This window comes from Eptatretus burgeri, chromosome 6 (assembly GCF_056783735.1).
Source record: "Eptatretus burgeri isolate ZD-2024b chromosome 6, Ebu_testis_v1, whole genome shotgun sequence".
Taxonomy (NCBI): domain Eukaryota; kingdom Metazoa; phylum Chordata; class Myxini; order Myxiniformes; family Myxinidae; genus Eptatretus; species Eptatretus burgeri.
This window is the reverse complement of record NC_140966.1, coordinates 42,498,835-42,525,939: the sequence shown is the minus strand read 5'-3', so window position 1 is coordinate 42,525,939 and position 27,105 is coordinate 42,498,835. Positions and strand designations below refer to the sequence as shown.

At 44.2% G+C, this 27,105-nt stretch overlaps 1 protein-coding gene across 2 annotated transcripts in view; it reads left to right on the top strand.

Annotated features, from left to right (window-relative positions):
* SMURF2 (SMAD specific E3 ubiquitin protein ligase 2) overlaps positions 1-27,105 on the top strand; it is a 101,102-nt gene that overhangs the window by 65,679 nt on the left and 8,318 nt on the right. For both annotated transcript variants that reach the window (XM_085884710.1, XM_085884709.1), the window contains 8 exons: positions 7,277-7,490; positions 7,594-7,697; positions 8,143-8,257; positions 13,996-14,174; positions 18,940-19,077; positions 19,258-19,378; positions 19,550-19,751; positions 19,850-19,925. In XM_085884710.1, coding sequence (XP_085740836.1) covers positions 7,277-7,490; positions 7,594-7,697; positions 8,143-8,257; positions 13,996-14,174; positions 18,940-19,077; positions 19,258-19,378; positions 19,550-19,751; positions 19,850-19,925 — 1,149 coding nt within the window. The remainder of the gene's footprint in view (positions 1-7,276; positions 7,491-7,593; positions 7,698-8,142; positions 8,258-13,995; positions 14,175-18,939; positions 19,078-19,257; positions 19,379-19,549; positions 19,752-19,849; positions 19,926-27,105) is intronic.

Here is a 27,105-nt window from a genome sequence, read left to right as displayed (position 1 = left end):
CGACCATCGAGATCCCGGACATTCTTCAGAGCTCGCGCGACGTCCCACGCCGCGTTCGAGCCGAACCGCGTGTTCTCGTTCTTTAGCCGTGGCTCTGCAGAAATCATTCCCCCGATCTGACGTGCCTCAATAAAACGAACACCGAGCGCGGCCGTTGCCCACTCGACGCGGCCGAAGTCGATTCCGACGAAGGCGGGCACGCGTTCGTGCGCCGTGCACCGACCCTCTGCCATGCTCGTGCTGGCGAGACCCTTGGCTCCGTAGCTTGGAACCGCACGGGTTACTTGCCGCCCTGCACACGCCGATCCGAAGATCCTCGTCAGCCAACTGTAATGTACTGAATAGAAGATGCTTAGCAGGCAGACACGATGCGGAGGAACAGTCGAGCCGGGCTGTGGTGCACAAGCGCGAGCGCGAGCGTACTCTGCTCGTGGCTCTCCTTTATTACGTATGCAGCACACGCACAAGCCGGGCGACCACAGCATTCCTACGACGCCTCAGGCGGCGCGCACACCTTATATCCCTTGCAGATACGATGACCACTCCGACCACTCCCACACCACCATGCCCTTCCCCGTAGGCCCGCAGACTACACCACACTATTCTCAAGTGAGGCCTTGTGTATGCTTTACTATTTACCACCTCTTTGTTGTCCATTCAATGATCTTCCTCGAAAGATGGAAACTGTGCTTATCTGCCAATTTATGAACATGCCAACCCCTGTTGTTTGGAGATAATCTTGTGTAATGAATCTTGGAGGAAATTTATTCTAATAAAAAAAAAAACATTTTGATGATCTGTCACACTTTAAATGGTTTGAACTGAGCTGTTTGATAAAGTTGTTAAAAGTTCATTTTTAGCTTTGACATTTTCCATTCCTGCTTATTCATATTATTTTAAAACATTCAAGTACATCATATACTTACATGAGGTGGGGGAGGGGGGAGGGTTTAAAAGGGTTTTTCACTTTGCTCAAATGTTTTCAGACAAAAATAGGACTTCCCTTCCAATGGCTTCAGGACATGCATCTGCTGCTTCATAAAAATGTGACGCTGAATGGAAGCTCCTGTACATAGAAAAGGACAAACATCTTTGCCCAAGTTTTGCCAGTAAAGGATAATCCTTTATAGTTGGGGAACTTTTTTTGTTTTGCATAATATCACGTTTCAAGTCATGGATGAGGAAACTTGGCTATCTGTTTTCCAAGTCCTGCCATAATTGTCAATTTAACAACTGCATTTGCTGCTGTGGCTGCAACAGCACATCCACATCCACTTTTCAGATTTCTGTCCATTCGAGTGAAGAGATTTCAACATCACACACCCTCGTAGCGGCATCATTTTGCCTATTATGTGGTAACATGTAAGTATGCTTGATCTCGGATTGATCTTCGGTTTTTGGTACCGGGTGCAACAGGAAGTGACGAGTGGGAGTTTATAAGTTGGTCATGGTAAATAAAGGACAGATTCCGAATGCCCCGGTCATCTTTTTCTTTCATGTAAAATTGGCGACCCCAATGTGATACAAATCGACGGACAAGGAGTTACAAACAACCAACCATTCACCGGGAAACAACCAAGCAGCTGCACTTTTCCTGGTCACTCAACCAGCTTTATCCGTGATGATGGTTTGGTTCAAACTTCCACCATTCTGGCCTAATGACCCACAACTGTGGTTTACACAAGTTGAAGCACAATTCGACACCCAGAACATCACTACCGAATCGACGTGCTTTAATTACATTGTTTGATCCTTTTCACCAGAATATGCGACGGAGGTGACAGATATTTTACAACCTCCAACAAACGCAGATATTTCACTTCAACCTCCAACAAACGATCCGTACACAACTTTAAAGGCTGTGCTCAGAAAGCGCACAACCCCATCTGAGCAACACCGCTTTTAACAACAATTTGCAATCGAGGATTTAGGAGATTGAAGACCCACACAACTACTGCGTCATATGCAGAAGCTTCTCGGCGACTGCCATGCCACTTTCAATCGGTCGCTTCTTCATGAGTTGTTTTTTCAGCGTTTACCACCCCACATCTACATGCTACTTGCAGCTAATACAGAGCAGGCACTACCTGCCCCTGTGGATCTGGTTGATCATCTTATTGCCACCGTTACACTGACTGTGGCTGATGTGACAGTTTCACCGCAGTACATCATACAGCTCCAATCTCAAATGGTGGACCTTAAGAAGCTCGTCCTGGAGTTCCATGCTGTGCAATGCCAGTCGTGTTCATCTTTGTGTACCCCTTGTTCGGGACATTGAGAAACGCCATACCTCGAGCTACTGTTCGCCTTCACCTTCTGTGAACACTCCAGATAGATGTTGGTACCACATGACCTTCAGCGCTAATGCTCGTCGATGCAGGGCACCATGCTCTTACCGGCTGCAGGGCAAACGACAAGGCCCACAACTAATGGCGACGAGTTCACCTGGGCCATACCTCGATCACCTTCTATTCGTTGTGGATCATACTCACGGAATTCTTCTTGTGGAAACAGGGGCAGAGGTGAGCATTATGCCACCGTCAGCTGCTGAATGGAAAAATCGACAGGAACATTCATTGCATGCCGTGAACAACAATGTTATTGCTACTTTGGAGAACATTTCCTCCAGCTTGATTTGGCTTTACATCGCACATTCCCATGAGTGTTTACTATTGCCGACACAGAATACTCTATCCTCGGTGCAGATTTTTTGCGCCATTTCAATCTCCTCGTCAACGTCAAACATCACCGTCCATTGGATGCCTCAATACAGCTTGGTGTTCTCGGTAAAGCATCCACCATGTCGTCGCTGAACATCACGTATCTTCCATCCATGCCCACGTGCCCTTTTCAGAAAATACTTTATTACTTCCCGGCCATAACGTGCCCATCAGCGACAATCCAGCCTATCAAACACCAAATCATGTATCACATCAAGACCACGGGACTCCCCAGTTTTCGTGCATGCTTGCCGACTAGCATCCGAGAAATTGGGTATCGCCCGCTCGGAGTTTGACTATATGTTACAACGGGGGATCATCAGACCATTGTCCAGCAGATGGTCTTCACTGCTACACATGGTACCCTAAATGACACCTGGGGATTGGTGTCCTTGTGGGGATTACCTGTCCTTAAGCAATTGGACTGTTCCAGACTGTTAAGCCATTCTACACATTCAAGATTGTACCCCTACAATCCTCTCCAAGGTCAGCCTTGTCCGTGCATACCATCAGATTCCTGTGGATCCAGGTGACATCCCAAAGACAACAGTCACCACACCTTTCGGCCTGTTCAAATTCCTTCAGGATGCATTTTGGCCTACGCAATGCCACACAAACATTTCAGCATTTTATCGATTAGGTACTCCGGGGATTACACTTCTGCTACGTGTATATAGATGATATTGTAATTGCCAGTGCAACCACAGAAGAACATCAGGAATACCTACGTCTCCTTTTCACTTATTTCCAGGATTTCGCCATCGTCATTGTCATTGTCATCGATCCCATAAAGTGCATAATTGGTGTCCCGGAGTAGAATTTCCTCTGCCACTCACTTGCACACCCGGGTTACTGGAGCATGGAATGAAGGTATTGGAAATGGTGTTGGAGAAGAGGATAAGGAAGAAAGTGAAGATTGACTTTCAGTTTGGATTTATGCCAGGAAGAGGAACGACAGATGCGATTTTTATTGTTAGGCAGTTGCAGGAGAAATACATGGAGAAGAGGAAGAAGTTGTTTCTTCGGTTTGTTGATTTGGAGAAAGTATTCGATAGGGTTCCACGTGAAGTAGTGACATGGGCACTGAGGAAGTTAGGAGTGGAGGAATGGTTTGTCAGAGTAGTGATGGCAATGTACGAGAGAGCGTGCACAGCTGTAAGGACGAAGGGCGAGAGTGGTGAGTTTGAGGCGAGGGTGGGAGTGCTTCAGGGGTTGGTACTAAGTCCACCGCTATTCCTAGTTGTGATGGAGGTGCTGGCTCAGAGCGCAAATGAAGGTTTACCATGGGTGTTGTTGTACGTAGATGATTTGGTGTTGATTGTGGAGAGTAAGGATGAAAAGAGGAGGAGATTGGGACCACACTCTGTGCAGAGCATTGGTGCTGCTTAAGCACTCTCCTTGGCTATTGGGCACAATCCTGGATGGGTCGCCACTCCGACACAGTACACCAGCATGCTGGCACTCATTTTGCCGACCTCGGAAGGATGACAGGCCGAGTTAACCTTACCTGGTATTAATTCAACAGCTGAGCAGGATTTGAACTCAGGACCCTAGGATCCAAAGCCCGCCACCGTAACCATTAAGCCAACACCAGGCAGAAAGTAGGGATGGACTGAAGGAGAAGATTACTAAGTTGAGAGAGAGAAAGACAAATGATGAATTGCGGAAGATGATGGGAATGAATGGAGGCAAAAGGTTTGAAGGTGAATATCGGAAAGATGAAGGTGATAGTAAGTGGTAAAACATGTCATGAGGTGAAAAGAACTGGGAAGTGGCCGTGTGCTGTGTGCAGGAACTGTGTTGGAGTGAACTCCATTCAATCTATAATTATGTGTGCTTAATGGGTTCATCGAAAATGTAGTGGTGTGAGAGGGTCATTAACCAGTGTGGTAGCTACTTTCAAGTGTAAGGTGGTGCATAGAGGGAGTTGCAGATGGAGGAAATGTTGAGTTGGATCTTGGAGATAGCGTGAAGTTGGAAGTTGTGAAAACATTTTGCTACCAAGGATACATGGTGAATGGAGAAGGTGGATCAGACTCGGCAAAGGTTGCTGGAGTGAGATGTGCATGGAAGAAGTTTCGGGAACTGAGTGGCGTGTTGACGAGAAGGGAAGTGTCGTTGAAGTTGAAGGAAAAGGTGTATGCTACATGTGTGAGAAGTGCTATGATTTATTGGAGCAAGACATGGGAAATGAACGGAGAGCAGCAATGAAAGCTGGAAAGGGTGGAAATGCGAATGGTTCGATGGACGTGCAGAATATCGTTGAGAGAGAGGAAGACAAATGATGAATTGCGGAAGATGATGGGAATAGAGCCTGTTATGGATGTTGTGAAGAGAAGCAGGTTGAGATGGTTGGGTAATGTGTTGAGGAAGGATGAAAGTGACTGGTTAAGAAGAGTGATGGAAATGAATGTAGAAGGAAGTAGAGGGCAGGGAAGACCGAGAAAGACTTAGCTAAAGGTGGTGGAAGAACAAATGCGGGAAAGTGTGTTAACAAGGGGAGATGCAGAAAATATGGCAAAGTGAAGAAGATTGTCATGGGGCCCACAAGGCGAACCCCCACTCCAGCAGAGAAAATGGCCTTAAAAAATTCCTGTTGTGTTAACAGCTGATGCATCTGTCTACTTGAGAAGGTGCAGATTATTCAGGATTTCCTACTACCTTCATCTCAATACTAACTGTGAGAGTTTTTGGGCATCATCAACTTTTACCACCAATCTATTCCAAATGCAGCCACAATACTGCAGCCGCTGAACGAGTTACTCGCAGCTGGTAAGCACCCTGAAGTGTTTCGATGGGCAGAGCCAACCTTGACAGACTTCCACACCATCAAAGATGCACTGGACAACACCTCACTCATGATTCATCCAAAGCTCGAGGCGCCACCATGCCTGATGGTAGACGCGTCCAAGGCTGCGGTTGGTGCGGCCCTCCAGGAGTTTATGGATGCCGACTGGCATCCATTGGTCATCAGGTCGGTGGTCTTTCTGTCTTCTACTGTCTCCTCTCCTACCTCACCCCCTCCTGCTTGGTCTGTCTGTGATCTGTCCCCCCCACCCCCCCCCACATTTCCACAGGGTGCTCGAGGTCCGCCACCAACCCCCTTCTGGTGAAACTACCAAAATCAAGAATCACTGCTCACTTTCACTCTTTCATTCCTCTTTTTCCCCACCTCTGGAACAAACTCCCACACTTTCTTCAATCCCACTCTTCCCTCCAAGTCTTCAAAACAGCTGTTCACCACGATCTCTTCTCTCCCCCCATCCAAAGCCATTACCTTTTCTACCCCGTTAATCTACCCCAAACCCACCTCCTTCAACTTCCCTGCTTTCCTTCCTGAAAGCCCCTGTAGTGTCTATCTTGTTTACCCCCGTGTACCCCCCCCCGTCCCTCTCGCTTCCACAGATCTCCTAATGTTTTTGTTCTCCACTGTTTTGTGCTTCCCTCTCTTGCTCCTCTTGTCTCCTGCTCCCTTTGTTATATGTTCTGTGTTAGCTCTTATACGAGCCTCGATATTGTGTGCAAAAAATATATATATATATATATATATAAGAATGTGAAAAACCTCGTGGTAGCCAGTTTGAATTGCCTCTATTTCGCGAGCTGACTCGACTCCTGGGCACCGACCATGTGCGAACCACCGCTTACCATCCAGCAGCGAATGGCATGGTGGAGCGTTTCCACTGCCAACTGAAGTCTTCCCTGAAAGTGCATGACACGAGCTGCTCTAAAAGATTACCTTGGATGCTCCACTGCAGAGGTAGTGTACGGTGAAATGCTTAGTCTCTTTGGAGAATTCTTCTCAACGTCCGAGAACACCATGCCCGGTGCCAGCAACAATGCCAACCAACTTCATACGGTTATGCAGGGCCTCTGACTCTGACACCGATACGTACGCCTTCATCACGCCCAGTTTTTATTCCCCAAGAGTTTTCGACATGCACCCACAAATTCTTGCGATGTGTGGCTGTCTGGAAACCCTTGCAGCAACCATATGATGGACCCTACAAAGTTATACAGCACTCTGAGAAGACCTTCACAATCGATATTAACGGTGGTCATGAGACGGTCTCCATAGATCACTTGAAGCTAGCTTTTCTTGATGCAGCCCTGTGCTGACCCTCCCCCTGACTGGCGGGTCGACACCTACTGCAACGGTACCCTTTCCATCGTATATCACTCTCTCTGGGCACCATGCACACTTCCCAGCATGATATTTATGAGAGTATATTTTTTCTGTTGACGATTTCTCTTGGCTGTGACTTTTTGTGTTTTTCTTTACATGGACAGTCAACATGTATTCTTTTGCTCCTTTTGTTCGATTCACGCACTAGGAGGGAGTACTGTAGTGGCATAATTTTGCCTTTCATGTGGTAATATGTAAATATGCTTGATCTCAGGTTGATTTCAGGTTTTCAGTACCGGGTGCAACAGGAAGTGATGAGTGGGGGGTTTTTGGTTAGTCACGTTGGTAAATTAAGGACACGGATTCCGAATGCCTCGGATGTCTTTTCCTTTCACGCGAGAAACTCACCCCTAAAGCTGTGGTCTTGCAGTTGCCATTCCCAAGGTTCCTGTCCGGTACCTCCAGCTCCCAGCCAGCTTGCCTTACCGCCGCCACCGCCTCCACCACCGGAAGAGGAATGCCCTGTTCCACGTTACAAACGTGATTTGGTTCAGAAGCTAAAGGCATTGCGCCAGGAGCTGGCCCTTCAACAACCACAGGCTGGACATTGTCGCATTGAGGTTTCACGGGAGGAGATATTTGAGGTGAAGCCCTCTATGCACTATCGATTCGTATTTTGTTTCACCTTATTTTAATTATTTTGGACAACATACTCTTGAAAGTAAATCATTCTTATTTCCGATACAGGAATCTTACCGGCAGATAATGAAAATGAGGGCAAAAGATTTGAAAAAGAGGCTGATGGTGAAATTCCGTGCAGAAGAAGGTTTGGACTATGGAGGCGTAGCACGGTGAGATACCCACACCAATTAAACGAAAAAATAGTGGGGAGTGGGCTGATTGGAGATTATTTTTATTTTTACAAAAAGTGCTTGTGTGCATGTGTCCCATCCCATCTCATCCTGAGCTACAGCATCACAAGTACCAATGGTGGATCTGCACCTGTTTAATTTGCAAACTTGTATTTTGCTTTCGGACAGGAATATCCTATCCATACCCCCCCTTCCCCCCTTCCCTTCATTCCCCACCTCCAAACCCATCCCTGCTCACAGACTTGATGCACATGTTCTGATACTCATAGGTTTGTGTAAAGTTGCTGCTGAATGTCTTTATTATAGTTGTCTGTGTATCCTTGTGTTGCCAAATTAAAAAATCAAATTCCTAATATCAGCATACTGGCAGAATACTTTGTTAAAGCAGGTTGGTGATAGAACAGATGTGGTTCTTTTTTTGCAGTGAATGGCTCTACTTGCTGTCGCATGAGATGTTGAATCCATATTACGGCCTATTCCAGTACTCACGTAATGATATATACACACTACAGATCAACCCAGATTCCGCTGTCAACCCAGTAAGTGTTTTTTGTCCTTTTATTTATTTCTTACCTTGACCATCACAATCTCATTCCATCTCTCCAAAAGCAAGTTTACACAATTTGTGTTTGGTTCCTGTCAACAACTCAACTCACCAAATCCTGTCAGAGCAGTCAAAATCAGTGTAACAAGTGTGCTGGAACGGCACAATATAATGTAGTATTGATGGAACGTCATGACATCTGATCAGCATAATCATATACACCTGGACCCGGACATTCGCGGTTCCAACATTCGCGGGTTCCGCATATTCGCGGTAGATAATTTGCGACATGCTCCTACATTCGTGGGAAATTGCCCCGCGTATTCGCAGTTTTCACAGCGTTTTTTAAAAAAAAAATTTTGACGAGCCACGAGCATAACACCGTTCTCAAACATATCTTCCATGAGCCATGCACAAAGCAGCTGGATGTACGTACAGTACAATACTGTACTTACGCAAAAAAACATATCTTCCACAAGCCACGAACATGACCTGCTTCCTGTATATGTATTATAGTTTCACAGGATGTCTCACCAGTGTAACACATCAGTCCCTGTGAGTTACTTACATAATGAAAACACTAACAGCATCTATTGATGTATCTAGAAATTACCATTCACCACATATGGGCATTACACAATGGAAACATTCAGCGCATCTTCGTGTAAATCACCATATTTCTACAAACAGCACCATCTGAGCTGTTGCATTTTAAAAACGCTCAGTATAATCTGCCTGCAGATAGGAAAGAAAAAGCCACCCCGCGAACCTGAACGGCGCATATTCAGCCTCATCTTCATCATCATCTTCATCATTTTGCATAGTTACATGTGCTCGGTTTAATAAAAAATTGAAACGGTACATGATGTTGTTTTTTTTCATTTTGTGGTATGGTATGGTATGGTATGGTTGAGACTTAAAAATGCATTCTTAAATATATTGGAAATGGTACCAGGTGTTGTCATTTAAAAAAAAAAAATTGTAAGCATCTTTATTGAAACTGTAATCGTGCATTTGTGGTCGAAAACATTTTAAACTTTAAAAACTTTTCCCTTTGAACGAGGAATCGCCACAACCCGATAACGTTATCCCCCTTGTACCAATTCCCCGACTTTGGTGGTGTTGCCATTTGCGGCCTTTTTCATGAACCAGGAACCGCCGCGAACCGATAACATTATCACCCTTGTCTCCACTGGAACAATGACAAAACATTCGCGGATTTTTTTTCCCCAACACTCATGGATTTTACCCCGACATTCACGGATTTTTCACGGGGCGGGAAATCCCCGGAACCTATCCCCCCATTTCCCATTGAAACAATGCCCCCACATTCGCGGTTTCAACATTCGCTGGGTTTTCCCAGAACGAACCCCCCATGAATGTCGGGATCCTGGTGTAGTTATGTTTATGGGATCCAGGTCTGTATTTAGAATCTAACGCTTTAGCACAGTTTGTGTTCGTGTAGTTTTAGGACTTTGAACAGGTGCTCGGGATAACTGTCTGGCATACAGCCCTTTGTGAGAGATGGGCCTTGTCTTTTTTCAACTAAAGAGGTTAAGGATGTCCTGTCCCATGTCTCATGTTAAGCTGGGAGAGAGCGATTATGCTACAAACGTCCCCCACATCTGCGCCATGGCACACATTTACACCCCTCCTATCACACAACCTGGTGGAAGCGCTGGCTCTCTGACATATAACTAGCAATGGGCGGGACCTGTCACTTGGCTGTCCATGACTTGCATCGGGCAGGGATGCTTGTGATTGGCATCGATGCTTGGTGGCATTGGTGCCGCCTATTGGCTGCCACTGTTGCCATGCACGAGGGCATCACATCATTGAACATCTCTTGCCAGGCACTGATGAGCATGCCTTGGGGCAAGTCCATAAAGCTAGTGGCCCTGCTGTTGAGAGCACTTCTTCTCTGGTTTGTGGTCTCTGGCTTCCACATCACAAGCTACAGCCGTGTGTGCCACCAGCATGCTGTTCACTCTGGGGAAAAACTGCAAGCCTTTGATTATCTTGCCCAATGCAGTGTGCAAGATTGTGTGTGTTTGGCGCTATAGACGGTTAGTTTCTTTGCTGGTTAAATATTGTGATTATTTATTGTGTCTGACTTGTCTGGGAATCTGTGCTGTATCTCTTGTGTTTATAAAATCTATTTTTATGTTTTAAGTCTGCGTGCCTGTCTGTTCCTGCCATCTTTCCCCATTAAGACTGATTTGGTTTATTGGTCACTCCTGGAGGATTAAATAAGAGTTTATTCTAATATTGATAACCAACATGGTTTAGACCACGTTTGGAATCTAGGGACGCACTAAATGCTGCTTGGGCGTGATCCCCATTTAATTTGGTCATCCATGGAGGGATCTCCAGTGTGCTGGGTCGCCTTGCCACCTGCGGTTGTGGTTGAGTGCTTAACATGTGGATGTACACATAACTCCTTATAGGTCAAAGGTCATCACATGCATATGTCTGAAGTACCAAGTGGTGATACAGCAGAGGATATTCTTGTTTTCACTGTCAAATATGCAATCGCACAAATGTTCATTACTTGTGAATGCCAAACATGAACAAGCTCTCTATTTTTGTAATGAGCCCATACTGAACTTAAACTTGGGGCTCAATAAAAGTGGAAGGATTTTATTTGTATATGTACCATCTTGGGAATAATTAAGTTGGAGGAAAGCATCACCCTAATCGGTGGCATGTAATTTTGATGCAAGAGCGTGATCGGGACAAGTTTTGTGTGTACAAAGCAACAGTAAGTTGCTTCCACTTGTTCCATTCATTTTTAAACCCAGTCAAACACTGAAGTAAGTTGTCATTTTGTATCCATCCTTGGTGATTCACTCAACTTTCACTGGGGCTTTGCTCAAAAGTCATCTGGGTTTACCTTATAGTCAGATGTCGGCATGAAGTTTGTTTGCGAAGAACTTATTTGGCCTGATTTCACCCTGTAATCTCCATTAAATCTGCCATTTAGGGTGTCATATCGAGCATGAATCATAAAAATTAAGCTTCATTTTCCATGCCAGAGATTCTTCTTTCTCAAGCCGCTGTCACACCTTGACGTTTTAGCCAGCATATGGCAACGTATCAAAATCTATGTAAAACGTTGGCGTACGCTGAACTATTGATGTTTTTTTTTAATTTTTGGGCGTATAATAACGTGTTGAACGTATGCATAACGTATTAGTAACGTACACAGAACGTTTTAATCACATATAGATAATTTATACCAACGAATGCTGAGCGTGTTGTCAGCGTTCACAACCTATGCCCAACGATAGTCTAACTTATGCATAGCGTGCGGCAGCGTATCGCCGACTATCACGTGGCGTAGCTTATTAATAGGCTGCGGCTCGAGGATTCGAATCATAACCGCACTAGACATCGAAGTGTGAAGCCGCTGTCACACCTTGACATTTTAGCCAGCGTATGCCGACGTATGAAAAATTTGTCGAACCAAGCTGGCACACGTCGAATACGTTATGGGTAAGTTTTGTATACGTTAAGAGCATGCTGGCATACGTCGTAGAATGCTGGCATACGTCATTGTACGCCGAGTACGTCGAGAAATTTTCAGCATGTTGAAAATTTCTCGACGTACTCGACATATGACACACATTCCGCATACGCTGGCATAAGTTGTTGGCATGCTATGCGATTGTTGACACGTCGACATACGTTACTTGTACGTTACTCATAAGTCGAAACACGTCGAGGTAATGATTAGCGTCAGTGTTCCAGACTCCCTGTTTTCGTTTTTTTTATTTTTTTTTATTCGTTATGACGGTTATTATTTTAAAACGTTGAGCGGCAGCCTTTTAATTATATTATATTATAACCGCACCAGAAATCGAAGTGTAAACATGACCGTCATACCAAAGAAAAAAAAAACCAGGGAGTCTGGAACACTGACGCTAACCATTACATTTTCGTGTTTCGACTTATGAGTAACGATCGTGTAACGTGCCAACAACACGTTACTCATAGGTTAGAAATAAGTTTCGGGTACGCTAAACATTACCTTGACGTGTTTCGACTTATGAGTAACTTGCAAGTAACGTGTGTCAACGATCGTGTAACGTGCCTACAACTTATGGCCAGCATTATGCGGAACGTGTGTCATACGCTGGCATACGTTGGGAAATTTCAAGCATGGAAAATTTGTCTAACAGCTCGGCGAACTACGACGTATGCCAGCGTTCTACGACGTATGCCAGTGTACTCCGACGTATGCCAGCGTGCTCTTAACGTATACAAACTTACCCATAACGTATTCGACGCGTGCCAGCGTTTTTGCCCAATTTTGCACACGTCAGGCATACGTTGGCTAAATCGTCAAGGTGTGACAGGGCCTTCAGTAAACAGGATAATAAACTTGGTGTCTGTGTTGTGACTTTGGCTGTAACTGTCACCAAATCGACATTTTAGATTTGACTAGTAATGGGCGTCCTCAGCCATCATTGACCATGTTGTTGAACATCAGCCGAAGCCCTCAATTTTTTTCACCCCCACTTTTTCACCTTTATTCGCTTTCTCCGCAACTACTTCAGCGACTGACACTAAACTTTCAACATAGGAGCGCTGACCCATGGATAATTTTTTTAACAAAGTTACATGATGATTAGATAGAAAATGTGGCTGGCATGCCAAAGTCTGTTTTCTGTAGGCATGGGTTCCATGGTGTTTCACTTGTCAGGAATAAATGGTCGCTCGACCTCACTTCCTTCGCTCGGCCTCGACCGAATAATACCAAAAAAAAAAAAGTGTTGAAAAATGTACACAATCCAAATTTTAAAATTGCTTTGCCTTACTTGATTATTCCTGTCATGTTCATGGCCATATTGGTTTGAAAATATCTCAAATGGGTGAAAAAAAGTGGTTTACCAAAACCTGTTTATTACCCATCTGTGTTTTCCCTAAGGTATTCAAGGGCTTTCTGCATAACGAAGGCCTCCTTTAATAATTGTTTCGGATTTGTGCTGTTGATTGCTCTCGATGTGTTGCCAACTGAACAAACCAGTTTTCAAAGCAACAACAAACGCCTGTGTGAAAACTGGTAGGATTAGCAGCATTTTCGTTATGAAGGAACATTTGCCATTTGGTTTGAGTTGGGTGAAAAAGAGGGCCAGGGACTGCAGCAGTAGGACCTGGTGCCTTGTGTGGTGATCTACAGGATGATGCCAATCCCACACGTAGGAGTGATATGTTGCTAGCCTCTATTTTCGTTTTGCCACTTCTGGGCTCAACATTCTTCAACGCACAAGTCTGTGCTGCTTTCCAAAGTGGTTCAGTCAAATATTTGTACAATAGAATGGAAACAAAGTGAGTACTGAGCTTGTTCATTCTCGGTGTGGAAGGTTCAATTCAAATTTTTGAGGTTCAAAACTTGAACTTGAGGTTCAAATTTTTTATTTTTTTGTGGGGGGGGATTCTTTGCAATGTATTTTCTTAACAGCAATGACCTGGGAGTGAGAATTGGCTGCAGGAAGAGAAATTCATCCTGTTTAGCATCAGAAAAAAGACAAATCATTTGTTTATCAAGACGTCAAAGTATTTGCCACAACTTTTTTTTTTCAACCTTTAGATTCCCTCAGCTCAACCATTAAACCATTTCATTTCCAAAAGGGAAAACTATTTTGATTGAATTACACTTTAACTGTCTGAAGTGTTTTAAATAATTGAAATGCTGTTTGAAAAATGTTTTATGCCCTTTATTTTTGCCAGGAACACCTGTCATACTTCCACTTCGTGGGCAGGGTTATGGGCATGGCCGTGTTCCATGGACACTACATCGATGGTGGCTTCACCCTGCCCTTCTACAAACAATTGCTTGGAAAGCCCATCACGCTAGGAGACATGGAGGCGGTAGATCCAGACTTGCATAAGTCTCTTGTATGGATCCTGTGAGTCTGGCCTGCTATGTGTAGAATCTGAGGATTATCGCAAAAATCACTAACCTTATAAAAAGAACAAAACAGCCATTGTAATGCTGATATTTGGTTAATATTTGCATTATTCCACATGGCTGCTGTCATTTATAGTAGTGCCAAGTTAATCAAAATAAACAAGAAAAAGAGCAATCAGAGATTGCAGACCCTCGTCAGGACTTGTTTTGTGTGGTGTTTGTGTAATTTTGTGTGGTGTTTGTGTAATTTTGTGTGGTGTTTGTGTACTGTTGTGTTACTTAATTAATGTAATATAATTAGAACTGCCACTTTATAACTGCTGGCAGTGATGACCGGTACCAAGACGTCCTGCTTTGATCGGACACGTGACCCTGACCCATGACATTTTTATTATTATTCAATTAAATAAAATATTCAATTCAAATTGAAATAATTAAATTAAAATTAAATCTTTTTTTAAAATTAAATAAATTCAATTCAAATCAGACAGAAGACCAAATAGGTACAGTCTTGCATTGGAGTAATCAGGAACCCAAACAAGCAAAAAGCAAAGATGATGTCATCAGGAGGAACCTGCATAGGATTCGCATTTCAGCTGCTGCTATTCTAACCTCAAACCCAGCCAGGTACAGCCAAGTGAGACATTCAAAAATAAAAAAAACATAAAAATAAAAAACCCACATCAAGATATTAAATAATTCTGGCTGCCAGACCATGCGTCCGATCAAGTTGAAATTTAAAACATGTATTCCCCATCACTACTAGATAAACAATTGTGAAGTTTTACGTCGATTGATTCAGCGGTCCCACAGAAAACATTATTTAATATTTTTCTTAAATCCAATATGGCTTAAATCCATGTGACCTCAATTATTCCTTAACAAGTTTGTATACGCATGCCTTGGGGAACATTTATGTGTTTCCCCTCGATCTGTCCAGCTGTTCTGGAGAAGAAGATTTTTATGTTTTAGGGTAAATTCAATATGGCTGCAAAACCATGTGACCTATGACCTATCCATTTCATTAAGATTAAAATTGACAATCTTGATCAAAGCTTACGTCAATCGGATGAAAATTATTTATTTTTCAGATTGAAATTGATGATTTTAGAAGTTTGACCTTGAGTTGACCTTTGATCTTTTGACCTCAATCGTTGCTTTCCCAATTCGGTGATGAACTATGCAAATCCTGTTCAGCTTTCAAGTTAATAGGATGTAAATTGACAATTTTTTAGTTGAAAATTGATTTTAGAAGTTTGACTTTGAGTTCACCTTTTGAACTCAAAAATAAGTTGGTTTCCCAACCCAGTGACGCAACATGCAAATCTTGTTCAAATTTCAAATCAATCGGATGAAAAATGACTTAGAAATTTGACCTCAAGATGACCTTTGATCTCAAAATCAATAGGCTTCTCAGTTGAGAAGACCTCTACATTTTTGGAAAAGTTTCATGATGATCGGTTTAGAATTATGACCTGTAGGTGATAGACAAACAGACAAACAAAATCGACTGACCAATATACTTGAAAAATCTTCGATTTTGCAAGTAACAGACAGACAAACAAACAAATGTACCCAAATGGAATTCCCTCTCCTTCGGCGATGGTAATGATGGAATTAAATACGAACTTAAGTGACTTATCACAACCCTGTTCACGATCTTTCACTCTCTTCCATTCCTCCTCTCTATACCTTCCCCTTCCCTTCAACACCTCCCATCCCTTTAACTCTCTCCCGTCCCTCTAACCCCTTCTCCTGTCCCTTAATTCCCTTCAATTTCCTTGTAAATGTTTCACCTCCAGCTTTGAATCTGGATTCATGAACCAGTCTGGATTCAAATTTCAGGGAGACTACTTTGTCAAATTAAGAAGAAAGTGGGGAATAATGTTGCTCCAGTGAGTTTAATGGGTTTTAAACAGTTGCGTATTACTCGACTCGAGATGCTTTCTTTCATATTAGTTTTTGTAGATTTTTAGGACACGCTTGATCCATCTTCATTTACGTCAGGTATGGGAGCATGCACCGGAGCGGCGCGTCACTGCGTCGACCTTCCGCCGTATCTCCAGGATCAGGATCAGCATCAGGAAAACGAGCTATCTCTCAGCAGCCACTCATTGGACACAAACTCTGACCAGCGATAGCCATGGATTCTCCGAAGAGACCTGCCACCAAAGAAATTAACTCTCCATCTCAGATCCCTGGTCAGAGTCCAAGTCTCACATCCGTAGAGCAAGACTGGAAGTACCAAGGATCTGAAGACTCAGACTTTCGTCCTCCCGCACAGGTACCGACAGCACCACACCCCACGATCCAGTGAATCCATGACTCCCCAGGCCCGACCCAGACGTCTATTGACCTCTGGCTCACAGCAAGCAGAGACATGAATATCACTGCCAAGGTAAGCTAATCTCTCCGTGACCTCAACATCCTCACCACAAATGGGTACAGACAAGATAGCAGCATCCAATATGTCATTGAAAGCCTGGATCTTAATTTTGACCCAGAAAAACCATAATCCCAACAGCTCCGACTCCTCATTCAGCACCTCATGGGCCCCCAAAGGGATATCCAGAGTCTCCACAAAGATGACTCATCATCTGCGAAATCAAGGTCAGAGATCCTGACATTCCCAAAAGATGCACCGCAGCTTGATCTCTCCGACATCCTCTCCAGAATCTAGTCCATACAAGTGCTGAAAAGTGTGGGGACCAGTACACACCCCTGACAAACTCAAGTAACAACTGGAAATAAGTCAGAGATGGTGTCACAACATCTCACAGCACTCTCAGTACCAGTGTGGTTCAGACATCATATTGATAAGTTTTGGTGGAACCCCACGAAGACCAAGAATCCTCCAGAGGGCATCCCGATTCACTGAATCAAACACTTTAGAGAGATCAGCATAGGCTGCAAGTAGCCCCTGCCGAAACTCTCATCTGCGTTCGGTGAGGACCCGAAGAGCAAGGATACGGTCAATTGTTGACCTCTTTTGTGTAAAGCCTGACTGCTCTGGATGCTGGTGCTCAAGCCAAGGGTGGCAAACCGTATCAAGAATTATCCGAGCAAGGACCTTGCCCAGAACTGTGAGCAGTGTCACCCCTCGGTCATTGTTGCAGTCCTGGCAATCACGCTTCTCTTTCCAGAGACGGACAACAAGGCCCCTCTTCCAGTCAGTGGAGATGATGCCTGTGTTCCAGGCAGAGCACAGAACTGCATGCAACAATATCTTCATTAAGGTTCAGAAAGGAAGTTCTTTTTGGTTTTTCTATTTGAGCAATGCCTTACTGGGTTCTTTGACCTTTACTTTTCTCTCCTATTCTCTAATTTCTCTCCAAACTTCTCATAATTGCTTGATGATTCTACATCTGGAAGTACCGAGAAATTTCTCGATCTCTTTCACATCCTTCCATACGGCTTAAAGTCCAACTCCACCTTTACAAGTTGTCACCTTTTTTGTTACTCTACTCAACTTTTAGAATAAGCAACTCACTTCAACAAACATTACACAGGCATGTATAACAAACAATTTGTTTAATATCGAGCCATAGGTGCGCACGAGCGTTTACCTCGCGCTTGTACACACACTGCCTAACATGCATTTTCAAAGGATTTGTAACTCAGCGCTATTGTTCTCCTTTGGGGGATGAATGGTCAACAATATTATAGCTCGGCCCAGAAGATTGGTGAGAAGCAAGAATGTAAAACATCATTGCTAATACACTGCATGCAGAATAACCAAAGCAACTTGTATTTAAAGCATAGGATGTGAAAATCAGAATTAATGGCACGTCTTTGAAAAACAGAGGTGTTATTCACAAGATGTGATTGGACAAAACTAACCTTTCCTTCTATCACTCTCCCTGTGAAAATAGCAGAACTTTTGATCACTCCGCTCTCCGTACTCCCCTTAACCCTCATCTTCTTCCTCGTCCTCATCCAAATCTTCTTTCCCTTCTTCCCATGCTCTCTAACCCCTTTGAATATCCTTTCCCCTCTCTACCATTTTAGCTCGCCTGTTCGAAGAACAGAGCTATAGCGATATCCCTGGCGTGAGCGTCAGCGTGAGCATGAAAATGTTAAAGTTTTTGGTGCAAGTTATTTAGAAGCTTGCCATTCATTTAATATGTGTACTAGGATGCTGATATTTGGCATGGAGGTTCCTTTGGGGTATATTATTGATGTAGTGAAGTTGAAATTAAAAAGTAATTTCAAAATTTTTGACCTGTTTTGAACTTAACTTTTTTGTAGCACATCAACGTTAAAGTTTTTTCCTTTCTCATGTTTTTATCTACCACACTATTTTTTACTGATTACAATATACAAATACATATATTGCTTTAAAATTATTTGGATCAGACTTCATTGCAATGCTTTTAAAAAAATATTATTAGACGAGTTCAATTTGGCACCCCACTCCTCCTTGAGGTATGCAATAAATGGGTGGCCTTTTAATTCTTAGATAGGCAATGTTCTAGTCACTGGAGCGATATGCCTTAAAGGTGGTGTGGGTTTGTAAAGGTGAAGAGATGTGGCAGCAGAAAAACGTATAGTTTATCTTCTTTTTTTCTTTTTTAAAATCACGACAAATCTTTGACCATCGTAGATTTAGGAAGGTGTGAAGGGAGGCGTCGAAGTTTGATGACTAATAAAGTGATATTGCATCATCTGTTTTGCTTTATCCTAGCTAACTGGCTCGTGCTTATTATACCTTGTGAAGTGGAGTGTATTTATTTTTTTTTCTTCCATTTTGTTCATGTGCACAGTGAGAATGACATAACAGGTGTGCTGGAGAATGCATTCTGTGTGGAGCACGAGGCATTCGGACAGATTGTGCAGCACGAGCTAAGGCCCAACGGACAGAACCTGCCAGTCACGGAGAACAACAAGAAAGACTATGTCAGGTGTGATGGGTTCTAAACTCGGGAGATATGCGATGCTTTCTGTGATGTTAAAAAATGCTTGTTTCCAATGAAATGGTCTTCCATCTATGGTGTTTGTCATGACAAGATTCATGTGTTTGTTGCTTTTGTGTTGTCAGTAAGATGCTGATGGTGGGTGGTGTTTCCAATTTGATGCCACAGGCTTTATGTCAGTTGGCGCTTTTTGCGAGGAATAGAGGCCCAGTTCCTGTCGTTGCAGAAGGGTTTCCACGAACTTGTGCCTCAGCACTTACTCCAGCCTTTTGATGAAAAGGAACTTGAGGTAAGAAGTTTGGATGATCTCTCTCTAAAAAAAATTCGATTTGAGTAATTTCAAAATTCAAGATAAGGAGGTTCAATCATTTGAAAAAATAAAAATCATAAAATTAAAAAAAACATTTTGTCCTCGTTTTCCTTCAAACCGTATTCCTCATCCTCATGTCTCCCAAAATAGCTGATCATCGGAGGGCTTGGAAAGATAGATGTTGCAGACTGGAAAGCAAACACGCGGCTCAAACACTGCTCCAATGAGAGCTCTGGAGTTCGCTGGTTTTGGCAAGCAGTGGAGTCGCTCGATGAGGAGCGTCGTGCCAGGCTCCTCCAGTTCGTCACAGGCTCGTCACGTGTCCCCCTTCAGGGCTTTAAGGCATTGCAAGGTGGGAGTCATTGTGATGGAATTATCAACTAGAAACAGAAGATAATGCATTTGGTTGTATTTAAACTATGACTATCACAATGCTACATAACCTTTCAGGTGCCTCTGGACCCCGTCTTTTCACCATTCATCAAATCGAAGGGAGCACAGATAACCTTCCCAAGGCTCACACGTGGTGGGTGCTGCAATCTTTTATATATATATATATATATATATATATATATATATATATATATATATATATATATATATATATATATATATATATATATATATATATATATATATATATATATACACACACACACATATACACACACACACACACACATACATATACACATAAACATACATATACACATAAACGTATATTACACACACACACACAAACACATACACACAAACATACACATACACATAAACGTATATTACACACACACACATACACACACATACACACACACACACACACACACACACACACACACACACACACACACACACACACACACACACACACTTTGTTCCTTTCCTTCTCCTACGAGCTCTATAACTTTCCTAGAGTTTAAAGTGGTTTTACAATAAACATCATTTTGATTCCCCTTGAACAGCCAGCTATTTTTTTGTGGAACAAATGATCACGGCCAATGATAAGTTTCAGTTTATGTATAATTTATTTTCCACTAGTTTGGTCACACGATTTCCTTCGTTCTCTCCACCCTCACCCCACCTCTTAAGCAATATAACTGGAGAATGCATTTTAACTTTTTTAACTGATAATTAAAATTGGGTTTCTCACAATAAAATTTTGGTTCCCATTATCAATTTCTGCTATTTTAAAGTGTTTTATTTCTATATATATGTATATTTTTTGCTTTGGTATTGATGAAATAAAGGGCTTGGCAGGATTGCCTAAATGTAGGCACACTCGCCTCTGAGCCGTTTCGCTAAGGTACAAATATCGACCCAGCTGTAAACTCTCACCTTGGTGTTTTGCATGCAGCGTGCACCATAGCTCAAATGGATGTTAGGTTGGATGTCCCATCTGCTAACATTAGTTGGTGGACATTATAGATCCAAAGTTACCTTTCTTTTCATGAAGGGAAAGCGAGTTATCGCTGGTACCCTGAACCTATTATAAATTCCAGCTCTGACTGATGTCCTGGATGGTTTGCCGTTGTCTTCCGAGCATACCCATGCCCAGGAACTGTTTTGGAAGCACTGGTACTTTGTCATTAGTATGGTACATTTGATTGATTAATTTCATTGATGAACTAAAGTATAAATAATAGATTCGAGAGATGACACCGATGTTTTAAATTATTTGATTTCCAGTTGAGATTGGCTATTATTAATATTGGTCTCATGCCAAAAGTTACAACTAGTCAACTGGTTACAAACATTTTCAAAGCTGAGAATTAACCTCAGAGAACACTGCAGGATTGCATTTTCTTTTTATTTCCACTAACGAAGGTGGGCAGAGATTATACTGTACATCTATTCACTCCTGTTTATTTGTCTGTGAGCAGGATATCTCAAAAAGTTATGGATGGATTTGGATGAAATTTGGTGGACTGATTGGATGTGTGACAAGGACGGACTGATTAGATGTTGGTGAAGATCTGAATCCGGATCCGAGAATTTTTTCAATGATTCTTCACCATTGAGTGATGGGGCCAAAAAACATATATATATATATATATATATATATATATATATATATATATATATATATATATATATATATATATATATATATATATATATATATATAGATATAGATACACATATACACTGATGAGCCAAAACATTATGACCACTGACAGGTGAAGTGAATAACTGATTATCTTGTTACAATGGCACCTGTCAAGGGGTGGGATATATGAGGCAACAAGTGAACAGTCAGTTCTTGAAGTTGATGTGTTGGATGCAGGAGAAATGGGCAGGAGTAAAGATCTGAGCGACTTTGACAAGGGCCAAATTGTTATGGCCAGATGACTGGGTCAGAGCATCTCTGAAACGGCAAGGCTTGTGGGGTGCTCCCGGTCAGCAGTGGTGAGTACCTACCGACAGTGGTCCGAGGAGGGACAAACCACAAACCGGCGACAGGGTGATGGGTGCCCAAGGCTCATCGATGCGCGAGGGCAACGAAGGCTATCCCGTCTGATCCGAACCGACAGAAGGTCTACTGTGTTACAATTCACAGAAAATTTTAATGGTGGTCACGGGAGGAATGTGTCACAATCCACAATGCATTGCACCCTGCTGCGTATGGGGCTGCGTAGCTGCAGACCAGTCAGAGTGCCCATGATGACCCCTGTCCACCGTCGAAAGCGCCTACAATGGGCATGCGAGCGTCGGAACTGGACCTTGGAGCAGTGGAAGAAGGTCACCAGGTCCGATGAGTCCCGTTTTCTTTTAGATCACGTGGATGGCCGTGAACATATGCGCCGTTTACCTGGGGAAGTGATGGCACCAAAATGCACTGTGGGAAGACGACAAGCCGGTGGAGGGAGTGTGATGCTCTGGGCAATGTTCTGCTGGGAAACCCTGGGTCCGGCCATTCATGTGGACAACAATTTGACACGTGTCACCGACCTAAATATTATTACGAATTCTTGCCCGCCAGCGTGCGGACAGCCGCTTTTAGCCGAATCATAGCCGTACGCTCACCGGACGGACAATTCAGTCGTGACTTTCCAGAACAACGCCGAAAACCAGTCACTGGTGTGCTCCAAGCACACCACAACCTTGTCCGCACTCTACCCGCGCTGCAGGGTCCGATCGCCAAATAATCGATTTACCTAATTATTCGCCTAATTATTTACCTAATTAGATTACCAAGAGATTGTACCTCAGCGAGGCCTGCTTGGACACGAGCCGCTTCAGCAGCTCGCTCCGTTTTGGGATAACCGAGCGGGGTATTATCGCGAGGCCTCGCTGGACCCGATTCTATTATCGGCTATTTAAAAGCCCACTATATTCCGAGGGCAAGATGGCAGTTCAATTGGGGAAAATGACGTGACGAACAGATCAACATTTAAAGAAGCACATTTATTTCCAAACAACACATAAGCACGTAAGCAGTCATGCAATGAATGAAAAACACGCATGCAGTTATGCAATGGATGGGGGTAGGGACAAGATGCGAGCAAGACAAAGCGCTACGACCGTCTATTTATTATGTACAGTCACTTATACAATTCTACTTGACGGACTCGGCGCCACTACTTTCATACAAAGAAAAGCAAGGAAAAAACCCCTCAAAGACGAGGGGGTAGACCGGACCTCTCGGGGTCTTCATGTCATGGAGCTTTGAGGACCGAAGGACCTCCAGGAGGCCGTGCAGGTTACCTTCACCTCAGACCATTCGGTGCTAGTGGGCGAGCTCTCTCCGGCTCTCTCCACATCCCGAACACGAACACGCAGCTCCGCGCGGCACAGCAGGCTTGGCCGTCCTCACGTCTCCTCAGCTCTCCTCAGCTTCGCCACCGACTGCAGGCTTCAGGCTCCAGGCGCTCCGAACCTCGACAGACACTCCACAGACTGGCTGACTGAGCCTCAGCAGACCCAACTCAACAACCACCTCGAGAGACAGACCCTCCACCGACTCACTCTCCACCGACTGGCTCCAACGACCCACTCCTCAACTCTCTTCGCTCTCCTCCACACCACACCCCGAGACTGTCTCGCCACCTCGACTCCAATCCTTGTGTCAACGGTCACGACTCTCCCACTCTTCCTCCCAGAACACACGGGAAACTTCCAGAAGGAAGCGTTTTCCCACCAAATTAGAGATACGCGCCACCGCGGTAGTTGTCTTTGTCCCTCGCAGGTTGAATTCCAGCGTGGAGACACCATTCGTTCGTGGGAGGGGGGAGGGGGGGCCGCCTGCTTTCCCTCGACGAAGGCCAGGCCTCTGGCAACTGTGTGCCGAGGTAGAAAATGCGGTGGTGGTTGAGGCGGCGTGGTTGTTGTGATTGGTGGTTGAGGCGATCGTGGTTGGTGGTTGAGGTGATTGTGGTTGGTGTTGTGTGGTGGCGGTGGTTGTTGTGAAGTGGTTGATGAGAGCGATGTTGGTGGTGGAGGTGGTGGTTGTGAAGCAGTTGGTCCAAAATAACGATAGCAAAAGAAAAACGGCTAATTCAAAGATCACAGCCCAGGTGACACGAATAAATCCCATTAGACAATGGTGAGGAAATCTATCTGAACACAGACTTACCAGAATAACTGATCTAAGGACCTATATGGTGCTCTGCGAATTTCCACAGCCGTAACAATATCGTTGCAGACCAGGTACACCCCTTCATGGCAATGGTATTCCCTGATGGCAGTGGCCTCTTTCAGCAGGATAATGCGCCCTGCCACACTGCATACATTGTTCTGGAATGGTTTGAGGAACATAATGAAGTGTTCAGGGTGTTGCCCTGGCCTCCAAATTCTCTAGATCTCAATCCGATTGAGCATCTGTGGGATGTGCTGGACCGACAAGTCCGATCCACGGTGGCTCCACCTCGCAACTTACAGGACTTGAAGGATCTGCTGCCAATGTTTTGGTGCCAGATACCACAGGACACCTTCAGGGGTCTTGTAGAGTCCAATTCCTCGGCGGGTCGGCGGCACACGGAGGATCAACCACATATTAGGCAGATGGTCATAATGTTTTGGCTCATCAGTGCGTGTGTGTGTAAAATTGACTCTTTCCATACAGAAGACCTACACAAGGATGTGCTATGCTGTTTCAAACCCTTCCCAGAGTTCCTCAAAAACTACAAAGCCGTTCACACATAGGACACACATGACAATCCCATGCTGCACTCTCTGAGATACCAGAATGATTTCATCACTTGTTGGCAAATGATCAGCGATCGCGTAGACAGCATTGCATACCGAGGATCCGTATGTATGTATGTATGTACACACACACACACACACACACACACACACACACACACACACACACACACACACACACACACACACACACACACATACACACACTACATGGCCAAAAGTATGCGGACACCCCTTCTAATTTATGGATTCGGCCATTTCAGCCACAACCACTGCTGACAGGTGTATAAAATCAAGCACACAGCCATGCAATCTCCATCCACAAGCATTGGCAGTAGAACGGGCCGTACTGAAGATCTCAGTGACTTTCAACGTGGCAACATCATAGGATTTAACGTGGCACCTTTCCAACAGGTCAGTTCATATTTCTGCCCTGTTGGAGCTGCCCTGGTCAACTGTAAGTGCTCTTATTGTGAAGTGGAAACGTCTCAGAGCAACAACAACTTAGCCGCAAAGTGGTAGGTCACATCAGCTCACAGAATGGACCGCCGATGAATGAAGTGCGTAACATGGAAAAATCATCTGTCATCGGTTGCAACACTCACGACTGAGTTCCAAACTGCCTCTGGAAGCAATGTCAGCACAAGCACTTTTCGTCGAGAGCTTCATGAAATGGGTTTCCATGGCAGAACAGCCACACACAAGCCTAAGATCACCATGTGGAATGCCAAGCATCAGCTGGAGTGGTGTAAAGCTCACTACCATTGGACTGTGGAGAAGTGGAAACGCATTCTCTGGAGTGATGAATCGCACTTCACCATCTGGCAGTCTGATGGACCAATTTGGGTTGGCGGTTGCCAGGAGAACACGACCTGTCCAAATGCATAGTGCCAACTGTAAAGTTTGGTGGAGGAGGAATAATGGTGTGGGGCTGTTTTTCATGGTTCTGGCTCGGCCCCTTAGTTCCAGTGAAGGGACATCTTAACACTGCAGCATACAATGACATTTTAGATGATTTTGTGCTTCCAACTTTGTGGCAACAGTTTGGGGAAGGCCCTATCTTGTTTCTGCATGACAATGTCCCCATGCACAAAGCAGTAAGGTCCATACAGAAATGGTTTGTCGAGATCTGTGTGGAAGAACTTGACTGGCCTGCACAGAGCTCTGACCTAAACCCCATCAAACACCTTTGGGATGAATTGGAACGCTGACTGCGAGCCAGACCAAATCGCCCAACATCAGTGCCTGGCCTCACTAATACTCTTGCGGTTGAATAGAAGCAAATCCCCGCAGCAATGCTTCAACATCAAGTGGAAAGCCTTCGCAGAAGAGTAGAGGCTGTTACAGCAACAGCGGCGTCACCAACTCCATTTTAATGCCCATGATTTTGGAATGAGATGTTGGATGAGCAGGTGTCCACATACTTGTGGCCATGTCGTGTGTGTGTGTGTGTGTGTGTGTGTGTGTGTGTGTGTGTGTGTGTGTGTGTGTGTGTGTGTGTGTGTGTGTGTGTGTGTGTGTGTGTGTGTGTGTGTGTGTGTGTGTGTGTGTTATATATATATATATATATATATATATATATATATATATATATATATATATATATATATATATATATTATACATATTGTGACGGATCTGGAAACCATTTGCATTTGTTACGGCTGTGGAAATTCGCAATACACCAAAAAGGGTCCTGAGATCAGTTATGACACTAACTTTTTGTGCAGATAGTTCCCCACCGTTGTTTAAAGGGAATTTGTGTGATTCATTGGGCTGTGACTCTTTGAGATAGCCGTTTTTCTGTTCTATCATTATTTTGGACCGTCCGAAGACTTCAAACGAAGGCCCCGTGATAGGCCTACAACGGCGCGCGAGTTTTCCCGCTTTTTTTTTTTGCGGCGCTGGGGCTGACGGGAGAGGCTGCGAGAGCTCGCTGGCGATTGGTGGATATGGTGTGTGAGGCGGCCATGAGGAGGAAACGCCCCTTTTCGAGGAGCTTCTCGAAAAGGCTAGAGGAGAGGCGGAGCTAAATATAATACTTGTATATAATATAATACTGCATCAGCTGGCTGTTTTGCTGCGAGGCCTGTACCAGCCGGATCGTCTACAGCTGTGCTTCAAGGCCTGTGCCGGCCAGTTCATCTGCCGGCTGTGTTTGCTGCAGCGGCCTTGTCATGCCTTGCCTGCCTGCTTTTGCCATCCATGCCCACTGCCCATGTTCACCAGCCCCGTTCTGTTTTGCATTTGCCCCCCCTGTTCATTTCCATGCGCGCCGGGATCATCGTGAAAGCAACAGTTTGCAAGCTGCAAGAACTGTCCTGTTGGCAGCTACAACACGGGCCTGCAGTGGCGGCCCGTGCACCGGTTTTCTTTTGACTTTTGTTTTGCTCCCTGCAGAGTTCATTGATCCTGGGCCATAGTTAGTGTAAATTTTGTAAGTTAAGCTGTTAAGTTGTGTTTTGTATATGAGTGCGCCCCCGGCATGTGTGTCTTAGCGCCGGCAATTTTATTTAAGTCGTCTGAGTGAGTGTGTTTGTTAGTTCGTTACTCAGCCCTCAG